The following is an 18,733-nucleotide window of genomic DNA, read 5'->3' as shown; positions in this document are numbered from 1 at the left end:
TTGAGGGATATATATGTCCTTGACTTTTCATGTAAATTTATGACACCAATATTAAAATAAGAAAATGCTCATTCTGTAATTAAGTGGACATTTTCCAATGAATTCTATTATCCTAACAACTTTAAAGAGTAATAGGAATTCTCTGGGAGTATATATAAAAAATTAAAGGAAAATATTTTGCTGTTAAGGGGTTTAGAAATAAACACAAAAAACATTCACTATAAAATTTTTACTCCATTGTATTGCCATTTAAAATACAAGAATATAAGCAAATATCATCCAGTGTCAGAAGATCTGCAGCATTTAGTGACAAATCAATAGCTTCATGGAAATTTTCAATTCATTTAAAAAAATACCTGAGTCATTTAAGTAATAATTAAGATGAGCTTTGTCTCTACATATAATAAACTTCCACTTGGCTTATACAATTCCATTTTCTCCAACGGGAAGCTGTGTAGGATCCAGTCCTACCTTCTTCATTGATACGGCAACATCAAATAAATAGTCATAACACTCACACCTGTTAAAAAATAAATAAATAAAAGCAAAAAGAACTAAAAGTGTTCAGTGAAAAGAGAGTTCTCCAATCCTAACAATCACATTTTTCTTCTGCATCAAGTTAACCCTGTTTCTAGCAGATTTTTTTTTCTTTCCTCAATTCTAGGCAAAGTTTCTTAGTTTGTCTCCAACATTATTAAAACACGGAATCACACTGAATCATGCCACCATACTATACACTTCTCAGGAAATAAAAGGGAGTTTAAAATATACTACTTATGTAAATTAAAATTTTTTATTATGTGCCATTTTTTGAAATAAATACATCAAATCTTTATGCGACTTGGGTTAGCTTTATTCTAGCCCTCAACTCAGAGAACAAGATCTGTATCTCCTTCTTTGTATCAAAGAGCACAGTGCCTTGCCAACTAACAGCTAATCTGAAAAATATTTCTTAACAAAAGAATATATAATACAAATAAAATATCTAGAAAAAATTAATGATAAACTATTTAAATTTAAACCAATTGACCAGTAACACACAAAAAAATCATACTCCGTTTTCAATCATAAAACATATTTCGTTCTCTTTTAGAGTGTGGTGACTTGCCCCAGACGTTCTTTGGTTTCGGTTTACACTTACATGCTTTTAGCCTTCTCCCACGTCTCTCCCCAGACGTAGACTCCATGCCGTCTGACTAGTACTGCACAGGAGTCTGGGTAATCATTCATTGCTCGGGCCATTCGCTCTTCGAGGTCTTTCTCCTCAGGTGTATTCTCAATAATGGGTACTACTAACATATCATCATATCTATTAAGACAAAACAAGTCATTTGCTTTCCTTTTTAAAACAAATAAAGACATTCATATATAAAATTCATAATTTTTTCAAATAACAAGTTAGACGTTCTCTTTATATCTGAAAAGCCACTCCAAATTAGGAACAAGACGTTGCATGTTATTCTGTGTATCTTGTATAAACAACTGTATCAAGAGACGCCTTGGGAATTTGGCAGGCATTGTTCCAATCCTAAGTATAAGTGGCAGAAATTTGTACAGGATACCAAAACCTAACAAAGAAATTATCAAGATCATACAAGTATTTCCCTGAAGGATAGAGAATCACAGTAGTTTTAACAGGAGATAAGAAATGATAAATTTCAGAATTAGAAGCATAGGAAGGATTAACAATTGAACTACTTATTAAAGCAGGAATTTCCCAACGCTACAAAATCATTCTATTCTATCTCTGCAGGACCCAAAAGTGTCTTGGATAGACAAATAAATAAATGCAGGTGTGGTTTATGGCCCTGGGATAGCAAAAACCTTTTGGAGCTAACTATTAAAGGTATGACAATATTTTCAGAACGTTCTCAAATCTGTGACATTAGAACCTCTTTACCTTATTTTTAGTAAGTACATGTGATGAAATCAGAATATGCATTTTTCATTTTTGCTTCTGCAGTAATATTTAAGCTTGTTACTGGTAAAACTATGTCTATTTGTGAGGTCATTTACAACCAATCAAAACTCAGACATGTTTTCCTTTTAACATGAATTTCTCTTGCCTTGTTAATGTTACATCTGCTTTTTCACTATCTTTGTGATGGCTAAACTTAACCAAAATAAGTTCTATCCATATATTATCAGAGGTTACTACTTTAGGGAAGGTACCGACTGAGTAGCTGTCATGTGATAAAGAACCTGGCCAACCATTATCAGGAACAGTATGAGGTTGCCCATTATTTCACTTAAGTAAAATAGAGGTAATTATAAAATATCCTTAAATGTGGAAGGAATAAATTGCTAGTCCCAAATCTTTCCTAGTATTGGCAAGGAGAACCACAAACTTATATTTTCCTCTACCATATACCGAACAGTCAGAAATATCTCCAGGTGCAAAATAATTCACAGCAAAATAAGACCTGAGGAACAGAGCCAGGGTAGTCCTTTGACCATCAAACAGTATTCTTTTCACTCTACCATAGGCATGTTGCATCCAAAAGGTACAACAACTATATTTAACATGGTAACCTCCCCCGATAAGAATTAGGCATTTGAAAGTTATTATAATTTTTTTTAAGGTGGACTTAAAATTTTAAAAAGTAGAATAAAAAATGTAAAAACTCCATCCTTTCTTACTCATCCACCTTCTATTGCCCCTTCTTTTAACTGGACACTTAGGATTCTCCCCAAATACTGATGAAGTATCACTGCCCCTGAGCTGTGATAATGACCCTGTTACTGATTTCCCAGCCAGGTTCAAACAGAATTACAAAAGCATGTCAAAAAACTTTGTACTCTTTAAATTCTGAGACATTCAAAATAATATATAAAGTGTATACGTTGTGATGCATAACAAATGACATCTTTTCATTCATGTCATTTGTTTTTCCACAAAATTCCAAAGGCTCTCTATTGTGCTCCGCTCCTCTACCCACCATCTCACATGTTCTTCTGACCTATTTTTATTTCTTCACCAAAGCAATCAAATGCCGATGAAACTGATAGCACACATAATGCCTCTCCTTCAAGACCCAGATATGGAAAAGGCAATATGCGGCTATGCTTTTTTTAGTATGTACACTTTCATAATTTAAATATTTAACTTTTGTAAATAGGTGTTTCCCAGCACTGAGGAATGCTTTAGGCACACAATAAATATTAACTAAAATCAAGTCCAATTAACTTCTCAGCACACTAGTTTAAACACATACAGTCTATTATGTGCAGCAACAGTAAGATATTGCTGCAAGAACACTTTAGAAAAACTGGCACCCTTTTCCTCTAAACAAGGCAAAGTGGATTCAGCCCCTTTAGGAAACTGGGAAGGGTGAAGGCTCAGGAACAAGAATGCCTGTATATTCAAACAAAATGCCGAGCCTGTCCCTGAGCCCTGGGAACGTGTTTCTTCATGTCACTGTATTCTAGATTGACGAATAATTGCTACATTTTTGTGGGCTGGTGGGTTTAGCTGATTTTATCCAGAAGGCCTCTGTTCTATACTATCTATGCCAGTTTCCACACTGAAAAATTATAAACGTATAGAGATCTACTTAATTAAAATAATTATAAAACTTTTTTAAAAATGAAAATATTCCAGAAATACTACATGAGATCAAAATGAAGCATAAGACTTAGTCAGAGCTGAAACTTCCTGAAGACAAAGTGAAGGTGAGGAGAGCTGGCTCTTGGGGTTCTTCAATAAAGGAACACACTCTTTCCATCTCTGTAGATATCTCAGCCAGGATTTTTGCATTTTACTCTGACAAACATTTAATTATTCATGTTGGCAATAACCTACCAAGGCTGGGTTGGGGATGGGGAAAAGGAGGGAAGGCATCTGATTTGTGTCACTGAGAATAGATCTGGAAGTATAACATTAAGGGGGGGTACTATCTAACACAGATCTACAACATCTCATTAACTACATAAAAAGATCAGTATCCTGTTTATTATAAGAAGGAGAAATACTATTAAAATTATTTAAGCAAAAAATAGGGGAAAATACCTGTAATACCCTCCTGAGATACATTTCTTTATTCCTTTGATCATCTCTTGATGTGTAATTTTAAACTCCCTTCCTGGGAAGAGAAGGGTGGCCATGACAGCAGCTTTAGAGTGGGTATGAATCACAGCACCTGCTCCTGGAGGGGGAAGAATACAGTTACATGCTCAGTGAAAACTAAATTGCACCTTTTAAAGAAAAAAATATAAACACACACACTTATTTGTATATGGCTTTGGACTTGTTTTTCTTGGCATGGAATAATAAGTTGGCAGCGGGTAGGAGGGGAGAAAGGAAGATAGGAAAGAGAACTACTGATAGAGAAGTCAGAAAGCAAAAGGAAAAAAAATTAAGCTTTATCCAGCATCAGGACAATGCATGATACTTTATACATGCTCAAGAAATATCCTTTAGATAGTCTGAAGTAAAACTATAATGACTGTGGAGATCATAATCATACTACTACTACCACTCAATTAGGGATTCCTATGTGCCAGGCACTGGGCAAATCCCCTTTATAGATGTTATCTCTTCGTATCATCACAACAACCATCTCCCCCATTTAATGGTCAAGGACATGAGGTTCAGAGATGTTAAATAATTTGTCCATGGTTATTTAACTACGTTGTCCAACTACAGATAGTAGTTGAAGAACTTGGATTTGAACCCAGTTTAGTCTGACCCTTAATCACCAAGATATGCTTCAGTGTAGGCCATATCTTAATAACATAAGGGGATGGTAGGGATTTTAAGATATAGATGCAAGGGATTTACCTAAAAAATAACTTGTATGCTATAAAACTCAGTAATGGCTATTTTTGCAATGGGAAGTTTATTAAGCTTTTTGCTAGGAAAGATTCTTCATGCTGTTAGAACCTGTTGCTGAAGTTTCATCCTTTCAGTAGTAGCTGATAATGTCTGGGAACAGCACATGGCATGATTACTAACTCTATATTGATTCTATTCAGGGGCTATACTAAAGCATGGTTCTAATGACTCCATTGCTAAGGCTGAGCCAGTACTTCAGTTATACTTTCCTATTCTTACATTGTCCTCTAGGATCAACCTTTCCAGGTTGGTTTTCTACCACAATTTCTGGGAATTAAAGTAAGAGTCCTATTTTTATCATAAAGTAAATTTTTCAAAAGAGGATCACTCCCACTGAAGTGAAGGGCATGATTTTCCCTCATTTGTATTTTGATTAACTTCTACTACAAGTTCCCAGAGATATAACCCTGAACTAAAAGTAGGAATTGGATTGTAAATATAATATTTAGTTGGCTAATTTGACAATCTAGTGGAATCATATTGATCTAGGTTGGAATTTTGGCCCCAATACTCACTGGCTGGTTATTTTGGGAAAATCTTCCCAGAGCCTCTATCCTCTCATATATAAAATGAAGTAATAATGGACCTCCCACAGAGGCTGATGTGAGGACTGAATGAGTTAACATATTTAAAGCCCTTGCACATAGCAGGTATTCAAGAACTGTGAACTACAACAATAATTGCCATTATTTACAGGAGCCTACTCTGCAAATATTCTTTACGTTGAATACATTTTCTGCCTACCTCTCATTGTGTAAGCATTCATGAAAAGAGGAGTACACTGGCTTTTCTTAAGATTCTTATATGGCGGAGGTCCACTTATGTCCTGTTCATTGATGTCACAAACAAACATGTCTTCAGGCTATTTAGAGGGGGAAAAAGAAAAAAAGAAGGCTTATACAATATCAATTAGAAATGTCCCCTTTCTTGTGTGTGTGTATATATATATATACATATATATATATGTATATATATATATATATATACACACATATATATATACACAATTCCATTTATATATAGTATATATAAACAGTGCTAATATATATACATATTTAACTCATATTTTAAATATTTATATAATTATAGTTTCTCTCTCAAAATTTTTTAGCCATTTTGAGAAATAAAAAAATGTTTTCTACTAATAAAAATCATCTCAAGAAAGCTAAAAAAATCGACCTTTAGAATTTGAAGAAAAAAGTGATATGGAAAATTTAATATGCATGTAATGATGTTGATGTCATTTTATCAACTTAGTTTCTCAGCTTTGCCATGTAATTTCACAGCTATATTTCAGAGAGACTATATAATCATCATTTTATATGATGGGTGTTATAATTTTTTTCACATTTCATAATATAAGAGGAAAAATACAGAGTAAAAAAATACAGAGTAAAATTTTCTTATCCCTTGAGAAACTTAACTGGTACTCAGAAATGTTAATCTCGATGACGTACTCTATTTTTAAAGTTCTAAGGAATTATGTAGATCCACAGGTTTTTCCTAGTAATACATGCATATCTCTGACGTGTAACTTTCGTTTGCCAGGGTTTATTACAAACTACAATATAAATGTTTTATTAATGGAGCACTATGCCTTAGACAGAATTAAGTATTATGTGCTTGTTTTAACTCTATTCTGGGTGTTATTCCAGCATTAATACAGAATGGGTCTTCTCAAAATGTTGAAACAAAGTTTTATAACTTTAAATTGAAAGAGCTTTGCCATTATTAAATATGAATCAGTTTGGCCCATCTGAGACCACCAATCTGATTACCCTATTAGCCTGATAAAGGTGGTGTTATAATGCTGCAAAGTTAGAATCATTTTTTATTATGACTTAAGATTGCACTATTCACTTTTGCCCTCTAGAGGCTGAATGAGAATTCAAAACACAGGGTTGCAAGCAGGATCCTTACCACCTTAAAAAAATTTAATAGTTACTTAACAAATGTTTGTTGATTAGTTATTTAAATGATCACAATATAACCTCCCTTCAAAACTAAGATTTCTTTTAATATTAATTCCATTTCACAAAACAATAATCAAGTAGAGAAGAACAGACATTTGGGTTTAAGAAGTATCCCTTTACCATACCTGAATCCGTTCCTTTTGCACTCCTGAAGGAGCAATGTAGATTTCATTGCTGGTAACACAAAATACAGAAATTGGTATTTATTTAACTCGAATGTTCTGCTTTTGCAAAAAGACAAGTGTACCCTTGCAGTCTAATCATTAATTATCTTTATAAATCAAGTCATACAAATAGCTGCTTTATTTAATTAATGGTGTAGGCTGTATAGAAAGAATACCAAATTAATTTCTTTATAATGCTGGTGACACAGTAAAGTGTTGATAGTTGCTTTTGTTACATTTTCATATATATTTCTTTATTTCCTTTTATGGTGCAAAATCAATGGTAACCAGGCTTTTATCTGGTTAGGGGAAATAAAAATCTGAAAACATAAGTCTTTAGCTTCTTTAAGCATGAATAAGCAGAGTTTATCTTACTATACATGGAACACAGTTATTCTAAAGTCCAATCAGTGGAAATATGCTCACTTGGAGTAGATCTCTGCTTGCAAGAAATCAGGGTTAATTTTATTGTTTGAAATGCTCTTATTATAAAACATGACGCTCAGAGACCTCTGCTGGATGGTTTGTTAAATTACAGCATTAACACTGAGCTACTTTTTGGGTGGAACAGTATATGCTTCCTAATTGAAAAACACTTCTATCTTGTGAAAATATTTGCTAACAAAGCCAGAACAATTGCAGAAAGTTAGAAATATAAAAGGCATGGCTACATCTGGAGATCTCTCTGTTACACAGCACATTGTGCTAAGGGAGATGCTATAGCAGTACCACTTACCACAAGGTGCTTTCAAACTTGCTTTGGAAATTAATCTAAAATCTTCTCTAAATTCTCTCCACCCTCAACAAAGGTCCTTTGGCTCATGTATCAGTTTCAGTTGCTGACAGAGGGTGTTAAAGAACTGCCACATAATGCAAATGAATGAAATACCAGCACCTGCACGCTCCAGCTTCTGCCACTGAGGCATGGACGTAGGGACACTGAATAAATATTGTTTCCCAGTGAAAATGAGGATGACTGCCTATATTGAATTGAGCTGTCAAAGTTGGGGTTACTAATAAACCTATAGACTTGGAACTGACAAAAATTTAAGAAAGTTCCTTTAAGGATCTATTGGTAAATTAAGGTCTAGAAAATAAATGCCTGATAATGGGAGTGAAATCCAAAGCAGAGTAAGCTTTGTTCAAGCATTCATTTTCACAAAGTAGCTATTGCTTTAGAACTTCGTTGCATAAGAAAACCATAAAGTGGCACTCCTCTGGAACCAGTGGGAATGCATAGGGATCATTACTGTTAAAACGGCCCCTTATAAATACCAGGGATCCAAATCTTTTGTCCTCATGTAACATGGTAACCTGAAAGAGACTCTAGAATCACGTGTGGTACCTAGTCCAGTCACCTCCGCTGGTAAGTGGACTTGTAGGTCTTCCTGTGTGCGGAGATATTTATGCAGTCCTGGGAACAGACTCAAATAAAGTTCGAAACAGTCTGCTGGTAAATAAACTCCACCTACAAAGTGGGAAAATCCAGGGTTTTTATTCAGTTTGTTCAAATAATTTGGTACGCTAAATGTCTTTTCTTTTTTTTTTTTGGCCATGCCGCATGGCTTGTGGGATCTTAGTTCCTCGACCAGGGATTGAACCTGTGCCCTAAGCAGTGAAATAGTGGAGTCCTAACCATTGGACCGCTAGGGAATTCCCTGGTATGCTAAACCTATTTTTTTTTTTCTTTTTTTTTTCTTTTTTTTCTTTTTTTTTTCTTTTTTTTTTTCCGCTAAACCTATTTTTATTACTGCCTTTATAAAATGGAAATCAGTTGAGACTTTGATCAACTTTGAGTAATGAAAAGATTAGCTAAACAGGTTTTAGAAAAAACTATACCTACAAAGAAGGAGATACGTGGATAAAAATATTAATACAAAGATGACAGAGCTTTTATTTTAGGAGGGAAACATGCCAAAGACTAAAAGTGAAGTATTTACTTGGTACTCTAAGCCACAAACAAAAGCATTTTGAGTTTCAAGGTATTAAGTTTTAGAATTTATTTTCTCCATACTCCCTGATCTTTCACAATGTGGTGAGCAGGGGAACAAAACACAAGAGTTTATAATACATGTTCTATTTTTATTTACTTAAAAAAATCCTTTAAACCTTACTATGATTCAATTAACTTGTCTATAATATAGATTTATTAATTTTAATTCTAATAGCATACAACAGGATTAGTGTCTCTGACACATAAAAATATAATGCTATGAAAGACAGGAATCTAGCCTACGCACAATGGCTGCTCAGTATCCTGGAATTGCCTTGATTACTGTTATTTTCTTGGTCTTCCATTTCTTCCTTCTGATTTAACTTTTATATGTGTCTTAAGCTATCTTTTATTATGTACATTTTTGGCACCATACACCAGTAGCATCAGCTGAACTGATAGTAGCCAAACCTTGGAATCAGTAAATAATTTCATATTTCCTAAAGGGCTTAATGTTAGAATTATTCTGGAAACACAACCTATTGGGTTTGTGCTTCATTCCAAATTTATCCGCTCTAAGCATCAGATAAAGAAAACCAAACTTTCACTAACATGAGAATAATATTGCTGATAAAATTATTGATATGGGTCTATGAAGTCATTTAAATATTAGGGAGAAAATTCAACATGTTACTACAAATTACCCATTTTACTCTGTAAAGCAAAAATTTAGTAAGATTCCAAATACAGCGCCATAAAACTGTGGCTGTTTTCACCTGTGACCTCCAGGAGGCTCCACACCAATTAAGAAGCTGAGGAAAAAGCATTTTACAAACACAATGCAACTTCCCTATAAATTGACTGTAGTGCCATAAAGCCAATTAATTTTAAGAGGTGCCAGTGAGTGTTTTAGGGTGACCACACATAATTTTAGTGCATGGTTCTACAAAGAATTTTAGTTTTACAAAGAACATAGTCTTTTATGTCTTTATGATCAAAAAAATTCCGTCTTGAGATCTGCAGTGGTCCCTTACCTGCATTCTATTTTTAACTTAGCTGTTTTTTTGAGCCAGTTGGAAAAGTTATTTTAACTCAGTTTGGTAGAAAGCTCTCTTTTGTACATATACAAACTATTTCTGCAAATGCAAAAAAAAAAGCAGTTAACTGAAGGCAATATTTAGAATATAATTTATTATAAGTAATACAGGTGAGAAACCAAATTACTAGGACTCAACTCCTAAATGAATAAATGAAACGATAACAAGTGTTGTTATTATAGGACTTTGCTGTGAACAGATCAACTTGAAAGTTTTGGCAAGATAACTTGAAAACCTGCAAAATGCTGATTGACACATTAGCACTGGGTTGATGGTAAGAGAGGATGCACGTGACGGATGTCCCATGTATTGATACCATGTGGAACAGGACGTTTCCAGACTGAGAGCCTCCCTACACATGAACTGTGACATTTGTTGACTAAGGGCTCTCCTGTCATTTCCCACAGTTTAATTAATATTTCATGAATTCCTTGGTAATTTGAAGCAGATGAAATTTCAATGGCATCATCTTGTGGTATGCTATAAAATCCCCTGTTCAAAATGTTCTGATTACATTTTACATTCCATTCTTTTCTAAACAATTCAACATTACATAAATATTGTAGTAATCCAATTTTGTTAAAGAAAGTGAATTAGGATAAAGAAATAAATCAAGTTACTCAGTTTTAACATTCAGCCTCCAGACAATATTATTCCTAAAATATTTCAGGAGCAAATACATTAATCCTGTTCCAGAAACACTTAAGAGAGTGAGATTCTACAACCTCTATTTTCATTGTTAGTAGGTTACTTATTTCTTCACCCTCTTAAAGGAAAGACAGTAAGTCTAAAGAACAATTAACTACTATTCATTCCTTCTGTTTCAAGGCCAGTACCTCTTGTTTTGTCCTGTGAACAACATGGACCTGCAGGTGCTATGTCCATTAATAATGATACATGTATTTAGAAAGGCATATTGCCTTTTTTTGGACTCAAAAAAATGTAATTTTTAGAATTTTAGGTGGTTAGTAATCTGTATTTAAGTGACTTTAAAATATGTATCTGAACCTTTGAAACAAATCCTGTCTATCTAGAGGGGACCCTTCGTAGTTCCAGACATATGAACATACCCAGCAACATGTTATTTAACTTTGGTACTCCATGGACTGGGGACCAAATTATTCTGATTAGAAATTATGGTTCTTAAATCCTTAGATATTTATTATATCTGCAACATCTGCACACTTATTCCATTCAGTTATGCAAATACCTATTTCTCTATTTAGAAACTAAATACCTTCAGTATCATAAAACTGATCATCGGTTGTTCTTTGTACATAATACATGTTAGGCTTTCTGTGGTCTACTTATATGGAGAATTCTCAGAAATGAAATCAGCCAGAAACTTACCCATGCTTCAAGCTAATTCCTCCTCCAGTCCCAGTGACCCAGCCCAAATGATAAAACTGTTTGCAGAGCTCTGGGATCAGGTATTTTGGATGTTCCTTGTCCTTAAAAAGAAGATAATGATTTCTAAAATAGACATTATTTTATCAAATGACTACTCTAGATGCTATCTCTATTAAGAAACCAATTTAAGGAAGTTTAAGAAAATCTACCATAGAGAGGGTACAGTGAGGGAGAAAATTATTACAAAATATATTTTGTTTTTAATGTTTGGAATGTGCATCTACTATATTATTTTGCAACCAGAATTATTCAGGGCCATACAGTCTAATATTATGGAACAGACTGCAAGAACAAGGTGGAGAAATGCCCAGATTATATTACAAAGTATCTACTGAAATGGCTGAAATAAAATGGGATCTAGTGCTGAAAGGAACATGCTTCAGTCTGTCCAGAAAATTTCTTTACACATAACATCTTATTCAATTAAGGCATGATATACATGATATACTATCATAGTTATTTGTTTATTATCTGCGTTGGTTCAATTTTATTTTTATTCTAAAAATGTCCTTTGTTTCATAGCACTTGTATTGTTTTCTCTTATTACAAAAGCAATATATACTTATTATGGAATTATAAAGTCAAGAAAATAATATAAAAAGCACTCAGAAACAATCATAATACTTTCTAGGCCCAATCCTATGAAGATATATGTTGGGATAAACACTGAGCCTTATTTATTTATTTATTTATACTGAGGTATAATTGACATAGAACATTATATTAGTTTCAGGTGTACAATATAATGATTCCATATTTGTATAAATGGTGAAATGATCAGTACGATAAATCTAGTTGAAATAAGAGCCTTACTTTTAAATGTCTAATGATTACTTCTTTAGAAAACAAAACAAGGCATTTCCCCCTCTTTTATAAAGCTAAAATTAATGAAAACAAAAACTATAATAAAGAAATACAATGAATTCCATTTTGGCAGTATAATATACAACGCTTACCTTGAAAACAAGTAAAACTGTTGAATAAGTCATTCAAAAAATATTTCAAAATATACTGTTGAGCTGGCAAGAAAATAAGGTTTCACAGCCATAAAAGAAACAACAGTGAGTCTACCTGGGAGGGAAGTGAGATCCAAAGCCCTAATTTCCCTGAAGGTATTTGTAAATCTCTGGTGACCTCTTCAATTTTGATAGCTATGCATGTCACTAGAAACACAAGATAAAACCTAGGGTGTGCTCAAAATAGGGCATCTAATAGAAAATCCCTACATATGCATGGGACCCCAAGGGGCTATACCCTCTAGGTGAAAGTGAACAAGTAGTCACACTGTGCAGAGAAGCACAGCTAGCAAACCTGCATATATAAATCTTGGCACTGGGTAAAGGGGAAAAAAACATCTTTGAGTCCAAAGAGGGATTATTATTGAACAGACTAAATTTTCAGCTATTTAATTGGATTTCTGAAGTTATGATATTTTCCCAAATTCACTGTTAATATTTTACATAGACATTTTATTTTAGATAAGTACTACGAATGATCATTTGATGGAGTAGACTTAAAAATATAAAATTAAAAACATGGGAATGTTGACATTTTTTAAAAGTTCTGATTGAACACAGGCTTAGGAGTTAATGGACACAAAGGCAAATCCATATTACACCATTTATTGCTTACGTGACCTTGGGCCTCAGTTTACTCATCCATTAAATAAGAACATTATGAGGATTAAAATGAGATATAATGGATACAAAGCATGAAGCACAATGTGTGACACAGTCAACATTCGTTTCCTTCCCATTTTAACGAGTTAAAAATTCCTGAATTAAAATTAAAAATAAAGTTATATTGGTCTTTCTTATATCTTTCCTTATGAAATCTAGCCAAAATTACCCATGCCCTGTATAATTTGCTATTTCCTTTTTTAGGGATATGATATTTAATTACATATTAAATTACAGCTAATGAGAAGACTCCTGCAGTTTTCCAATCCTTAACCATCAACTTGCAGGGCACGTTGCAAACATTATAGAAAACAGTCTGTTATTAAGGGCCGCCCCTTTCCCTTTTGTCTTTCCAGTACTGAGGTATTAGAACAATTAGCCTGCTTCATGCTACAGGAATAACAATAGTAAGGCAGCTGTTGTTAGTAAAGTTTCATTCAATCGTTCAAACCCACAAAATTACAATTTCAAGAAAAATAATCACTTAGCAGCAGGAACCAACAGAGATATATTTAGTAAAAATGCAGTCATTTAAGTTATCCAGAATGATAAGAAAAGTAAAAATTAAAATATGTATTTTAATAAGAATTCACAAGAAAGAAAAGGTTTAGTTAGTATTTAGCTCTTCCCTGAATATCAATATTACTTGTCTGTTATTGTTAGGTCTGCTAGAATAAGACTTTTGAAAGACATATCTAAAGATGGATTACAATCAACTTCTTACAGTAGAGGTTCCATACAGTGAGGAAGAAACATTTAACAGTATTTTGAATATACTTTCAAAACACTAAAGCCTAAACAGTTTTTGAATCAATACTTCATTTCCCCAATTTTTCAATCTAGTTATTTTAAGGAAATCAGCTTCGAATGTCACTGAGATACCTGCTCACAGCCAACAATGGCTCTCATCCCCTCCCCCACCTTTTCTTTCAATTTAAGCATAATAGAGGCATTATTCCTCAGAGGTTTTCCCAAGGGACTCTTACAAACATAAAATGAACACGTGTCAAATGTATTTAGCCCATCAGCTAAATGAGGGAACCAAAAAGATGATACAACGGTGTCCAAAGAGAATTCAAAACACACACATAAAAATAATCAGGAATCCTGGATTTACAAATAAATGATATAGAAAAACTGGACAATATCCGCTGCAGCAATAAGTTGAATCTCTATAACACGACTTGCATTTCTATGAAAAATAATCATCTGCATTACTGTCAGCATTCTACAATTCACAGACCTGTAAAATAGCGTAAAGATAGCCCCAAGACACCTAGTAGTCTTTTTTGATCATTTCAGTCTTGCAGAATTTTTCCTCGCACTGGCCTAAGAATGGACTGGATACAGGCACAGTCAAGGTGTCAGCATTTTCTCTGTCTCTGGTCTTTGTTTCCTTCTGCACTTCTGATTCATTCTCCTTTCTGCACACTGGTTTTCTTTGCAACTTCACCTCCACTCAAAGCCCTATCTCTCCCTCCTACCTTCATTACACTTAAAAACTCTTCTTACAGGGCTTCCCTGGTGGCGCAGTGGTTGAGAGTCCGCCTGCCGATGCAGGGAACACGGGTTCATGCCCCGGTCCGGGAAGATCCCACATGTCTCGAAGTGGCTGGGCCCGTGAGCCATGGCCGCTGAGCCTGCGCGTCCGGAGCCTGTGCTCCGCAACGAGAGAGGCCACAACAGTGAGAGGCCCGCGTACCGCAAAAAAACAAAAAAACCAAAAACTCTTACCAGTTAAGCACTGACTAGAAATCAGAAGACAAGGAGGCTGGCTTTAGCTTTGACCCCCACTACAGCGAGTCTGTGACCCTTTCTGGCTATCAGTGTCCTTATTTTAATAATCTGGATCAGTGATTCCTAGACTTCTGAATTTCAAGACCGGTAGTTTTTGTTGCTGTTTTTTAAATTTTAGGGACTGACATAAGGTTACCAGTTAATGACATTGGTTATATTTAACCATCCATTATCACATTTTTCAAAAAGGAAAGTGCATTTTTAACATAAAAAGAGCAGGAAGGATAAGGTCAGAATGAAACATAGTCCTTTAAATGAATGCAATTAATTCTGTGAAATTCAATTTACCATCCTCCTTATTTTTCTTATTTTGCCAGAATTGAGTAAAAGCTCTCACGGACACATATTTGGGGAGGATTAAAGTTATTTTTTCCTATTTGGTCTCCTTGCCTACAATTTCTCCTTTTTCTTCTCTCTCTTCTCCAGCTTATCCTTCACTCTATTATTAGTACTAAAATAATAACACACTTTGATCGCTGAACTCCCTTCCTCAAATCATTTAATGTTCAAATATCACCCCCTGGGTCTCTTATTTAAGTCCATCTGCTTTCTTGCTCCAATTTAATTTTTCACATATTTTCTTTCACTTTTTTACATACATCTCTCAGTTCTAGTCAACCTAGTTGTGGTAATCAACTCCAGGATGGCTCTTAATGATCCCTGCTTCCTGGTATTCGCATCCTCGTGTAGAGTTCCATCCCACATTGTACCAGGCTGGTCTGTGTGAAGACAGACTAAGATGTGACAGTATGTCACTTCTGATGGCAGGTTACTAAAGCCTACAGCTTCTGTCTTGGTTGCTCTCTCTTGGATCACCTGCTCTGGGGGAATCTAGCTGCCATGATGTAAGGGTACTCAGCCTATGCAGAAGGCCATAGAGCGAAGAACTGAGGCCTCCAGCCAATAAAATGTGAGGAACAGAGGCCTGCAATAACTTTGTGAGCTTGGAAGCAGATCCCAGCTGCAGTCAAGTTTTCAGATGCCTGCAGCTCCAGCTGACAGCTTGACGGCCAACTCATGAGAAACCTTGAGCCAGAACCCTGAGCTAAACTCTCCTGGATTCCTAATCATCAGAAACTGTGAGACAATGATTGTGCATTAAGCCTAAGTTTTGGGATACTAGCTGTGCAGCAATAGATGACTAAGACACATTTTCTTGCCAGCCAAGAATACATCTTTTTCTCTTTGCACTGTTAATGCTCATGCTGGATCTCCAATTATCCCACCTCTAGCTATCAAACTCTTGCTTGTCAGTCTTTACACCAGGCTTCCTACCCACTTCCCCTATGATTCCTTCTCTCATCTCCACAGGAAGTGATCCTTCCTCAAACTCTGTGCCATGGCATTTGCACTGTGTACCTTTTTTTGGTATCTATTATATAGCCCTCTCATTCATTCATTCATTGAACAAACCTTTACTGAAGGCCCTGAAGAAATAAATACGAGTAAGAGAAAATCCTTACCCTTGAGGGCTCAAACTCTAGTAAAGAAGTTAACAGTTGTGAAACGACAAAGCAATATATAAAACAAGATGATCCAGGGCATTATGGTAACAGAAGCTACTGGTGGGAGGGGGCAGGAGTTGGGAAAAGCTTCATAGAGGAAGGGATGCTGAGCTAAGTTTTAATGAAGGATGGCCGAGCATGCAGGTAGGTGAAGAGGAGAAAGGGCATTTCAGTCAGAGAGAACTGAGTAGCTGGAACCGGAATTAGGTTCTATGGGATGGAGGGGGGAAGGAAAAAGACTGTAAGGACCTTTCATGCCATGCACAGGAGTTTGCACTTTATGCTATAGATGGTTGATAACTGCTGAGTAGTTTTAAGTAGAAGATGATAGGATCATACTTTGTTTTTGAAACGTATCTACAGTGGCAATAAAGAGGCTGAAGCATGACAACCAAGGAAGCAAAAGACCAGACCAGAAGAACGCTGTGGAAATAATTTCAAAATGAAATTGTAAGGTGGTGATGGATTTGGAAGATAATTAAGAAGTTAAAAAGAAAGGATGGGCTTTGGGTAAGAAGACTGAAAAAAAGGAAGGCTTAGAGGAATTCTAAGTTTCAGTTGCCTGAGTAGCTAAGTGGGTAGTGATATCAGTCATAAGTATTCCTTGAGTGTCGATGTACCAAGCACTTCCTGGGAATTCAGCCATGAACAAGACAAAGTCTCTGCACTCAAAGAGTTTATACGCTAGGGGGTAGTTTAAAAAAAAACGATGTCGACTGAAAAAAAATGCACAATGTGACAGTTAAGTTTAACTGGGGGCAAATTGAGGACCATAACCCAGGAGGGAGCCTCTCAGCTCTGAGGAACTGCTCTAAAGCGGTGGGGTGGTGGGGAGGTCAGTAGAGACGTGGTTTTAGTGAAGGGGGGTTACATGGAATCAAGCACACATTTTGGCAGATGCCTGCTGTTAATCACAAGAAGTCTGCCGCTGGTCACGAGATGTCTCCTTTAATCCTTTTAGTGCTTTTCTAGATATAAGATGCAAGAAATTGGGCTCATAATATGTTCTCTTAAAAATAACTATCTGAAGTCCTGTTCTTCCTCGAATATCTCATTCCTACCTCCTCTCTGAACTCCTTTCAGAGGGTGTGTTGAAGGTCAACCACTCCAGTAGATAGTGACCTAAACCTTGTAGAGGCAAACAGTGTGCGACAATTTTTAGTTGGCAGTGAAAAGAGGAAAAAATAAATAAGCTGTAATAAGTGGGAAAAAGGAAACAAACAAGGGACCTTGCTAATCTGTGTTGTCACTTATGCACACAAGATAGTGGTTGACAAGTATTTCCCAATAAAATCTGTCATGTTACTACTTTTTAATTGGGGCGTTCAACCCCGAAAGAGAATAACAGGAGGAATAAGGACTTTCCCTGTCTCTTAAGCAAGCCTTCTCACATTGTAATTGTTTATTCGTCTAGCTCTCCTCCAGACCCCAGGCCATTGTCTTAATCACCACCCTGAGCACGTGGGTGTTCCATAAAATTCTTAGAGCGCAGAAGCGAATGAAAAGTTATGTGCAGCCAGAGGGTGGATTTTCCTTTGACTTCTGCTTAAGGAAAAATCCTTTTTACGATCATCCCATCATCAATCTAAACCGAGACAGGCAAAGAGCAACTGTGCAGATGAAAAGTGCCGGCTACAGTCCGCAGATCTGGCTCGGCGTACGTTTCCGAGTATCTACTAGGCGGCAAACGTCGGGCTGGTCGCCAGGGCGCAGAAAAGAAGCTCGAGAGCACAGTCTTAGCTTCATTTCCACTCCAGAGCTTCACGTTTCCCAGCTTGGTCTGTCTTCATGTTAAGTTGTTTTGAAACACACACGAAAGACGCCCGACGCTCTCTTCCGTTATTTTTCCCTTTTCAACGTCTGGTGCCCAACCCCCGCCATCAAAGAATCCCAGCGCTGGAAGGAGGCCCGCCTCGGGGCCCGGGGCCTCAGGTCTGCACGAGGAACGGGAGCGGCGGCGCGCGGGGGTTGCATCCGGACCGGCCTGAAGCCCCACCCGACCTGCACCTCGTCTCCTGGGAATAGAGTGCATCGGTGGCCCCGCCCCTACCTGCGCGCGACACTGCAGTGAGCAACAGCCTCCCTCCGGAGCGTGACAGCTAGACATGGCCCGGACGAGGGGTACCGCGCCCTCCAACCTTCTCACGGCTTTGCTTCTGGCGCTCCGCCTGGGTTGACGCGGCAAGGGCCGAATTGCAATCAGGCGGCCCTGAGGGCACCCCGGGGGCGGGGCGGACAAGGCGAAAGGCGGGTCTGGGAGGGCCTCGCTGCCTGGAGACCCAACCGCGGAGCCGCCTGACCGGGAGGCGGGGCCAAGCGGTTGGAGGCAGGGCTAGAAGAG

General features: G+C 36.5%; 1 protein-coding gene across 1 annotated transcript; it reads right to left on the bottom strand.

The window, feature by feature from the left end:
• Nucleotides 1-214: 214 nt before the first annotated feature.
• Nucleotides 215-18,499, bottom strand: APIP (APAF1 interacting protein; the record flags this gene model as incomplete). Its single annotated transcript, XM_079708361.1, has 7 exons — nt 215-520; nt 1,142-1,309; nt 4,010-4,145; nt 5,579-5,696; nt 6,933-6,981; nt 11,352-11,452; nt 18,443-18,499. The coding sequence occupies 7 exons, from the start codon at nt 18,497-18,499 to the stop codon at nt 421-423; spliced, it is 729 nt and encodes a 242-aa protein (XP_079564487.1). The 3' UTR covers nt 215-420.
• Between the last annotated feature and the right edge of the window lie 234 nt (nt 18,500-18,733).

This window comes from Hyperoodon ampullatus (assembly GCF_949752795.1).
Source record: "Hyperoodon ampullatus genome assembly, chromosome: 7".
Lineage (NCBI taxonomy): Eukaryota > Metazoa > Chordata > Mammalia > Artiodactyla > Ziphiidae > Hyperoodon > Hyperoodon ampullatus.
Note: the sequence above shows the minus strand (reverse complement) of the source record. Positions and strands in the feature narration are given on the sequence as shown.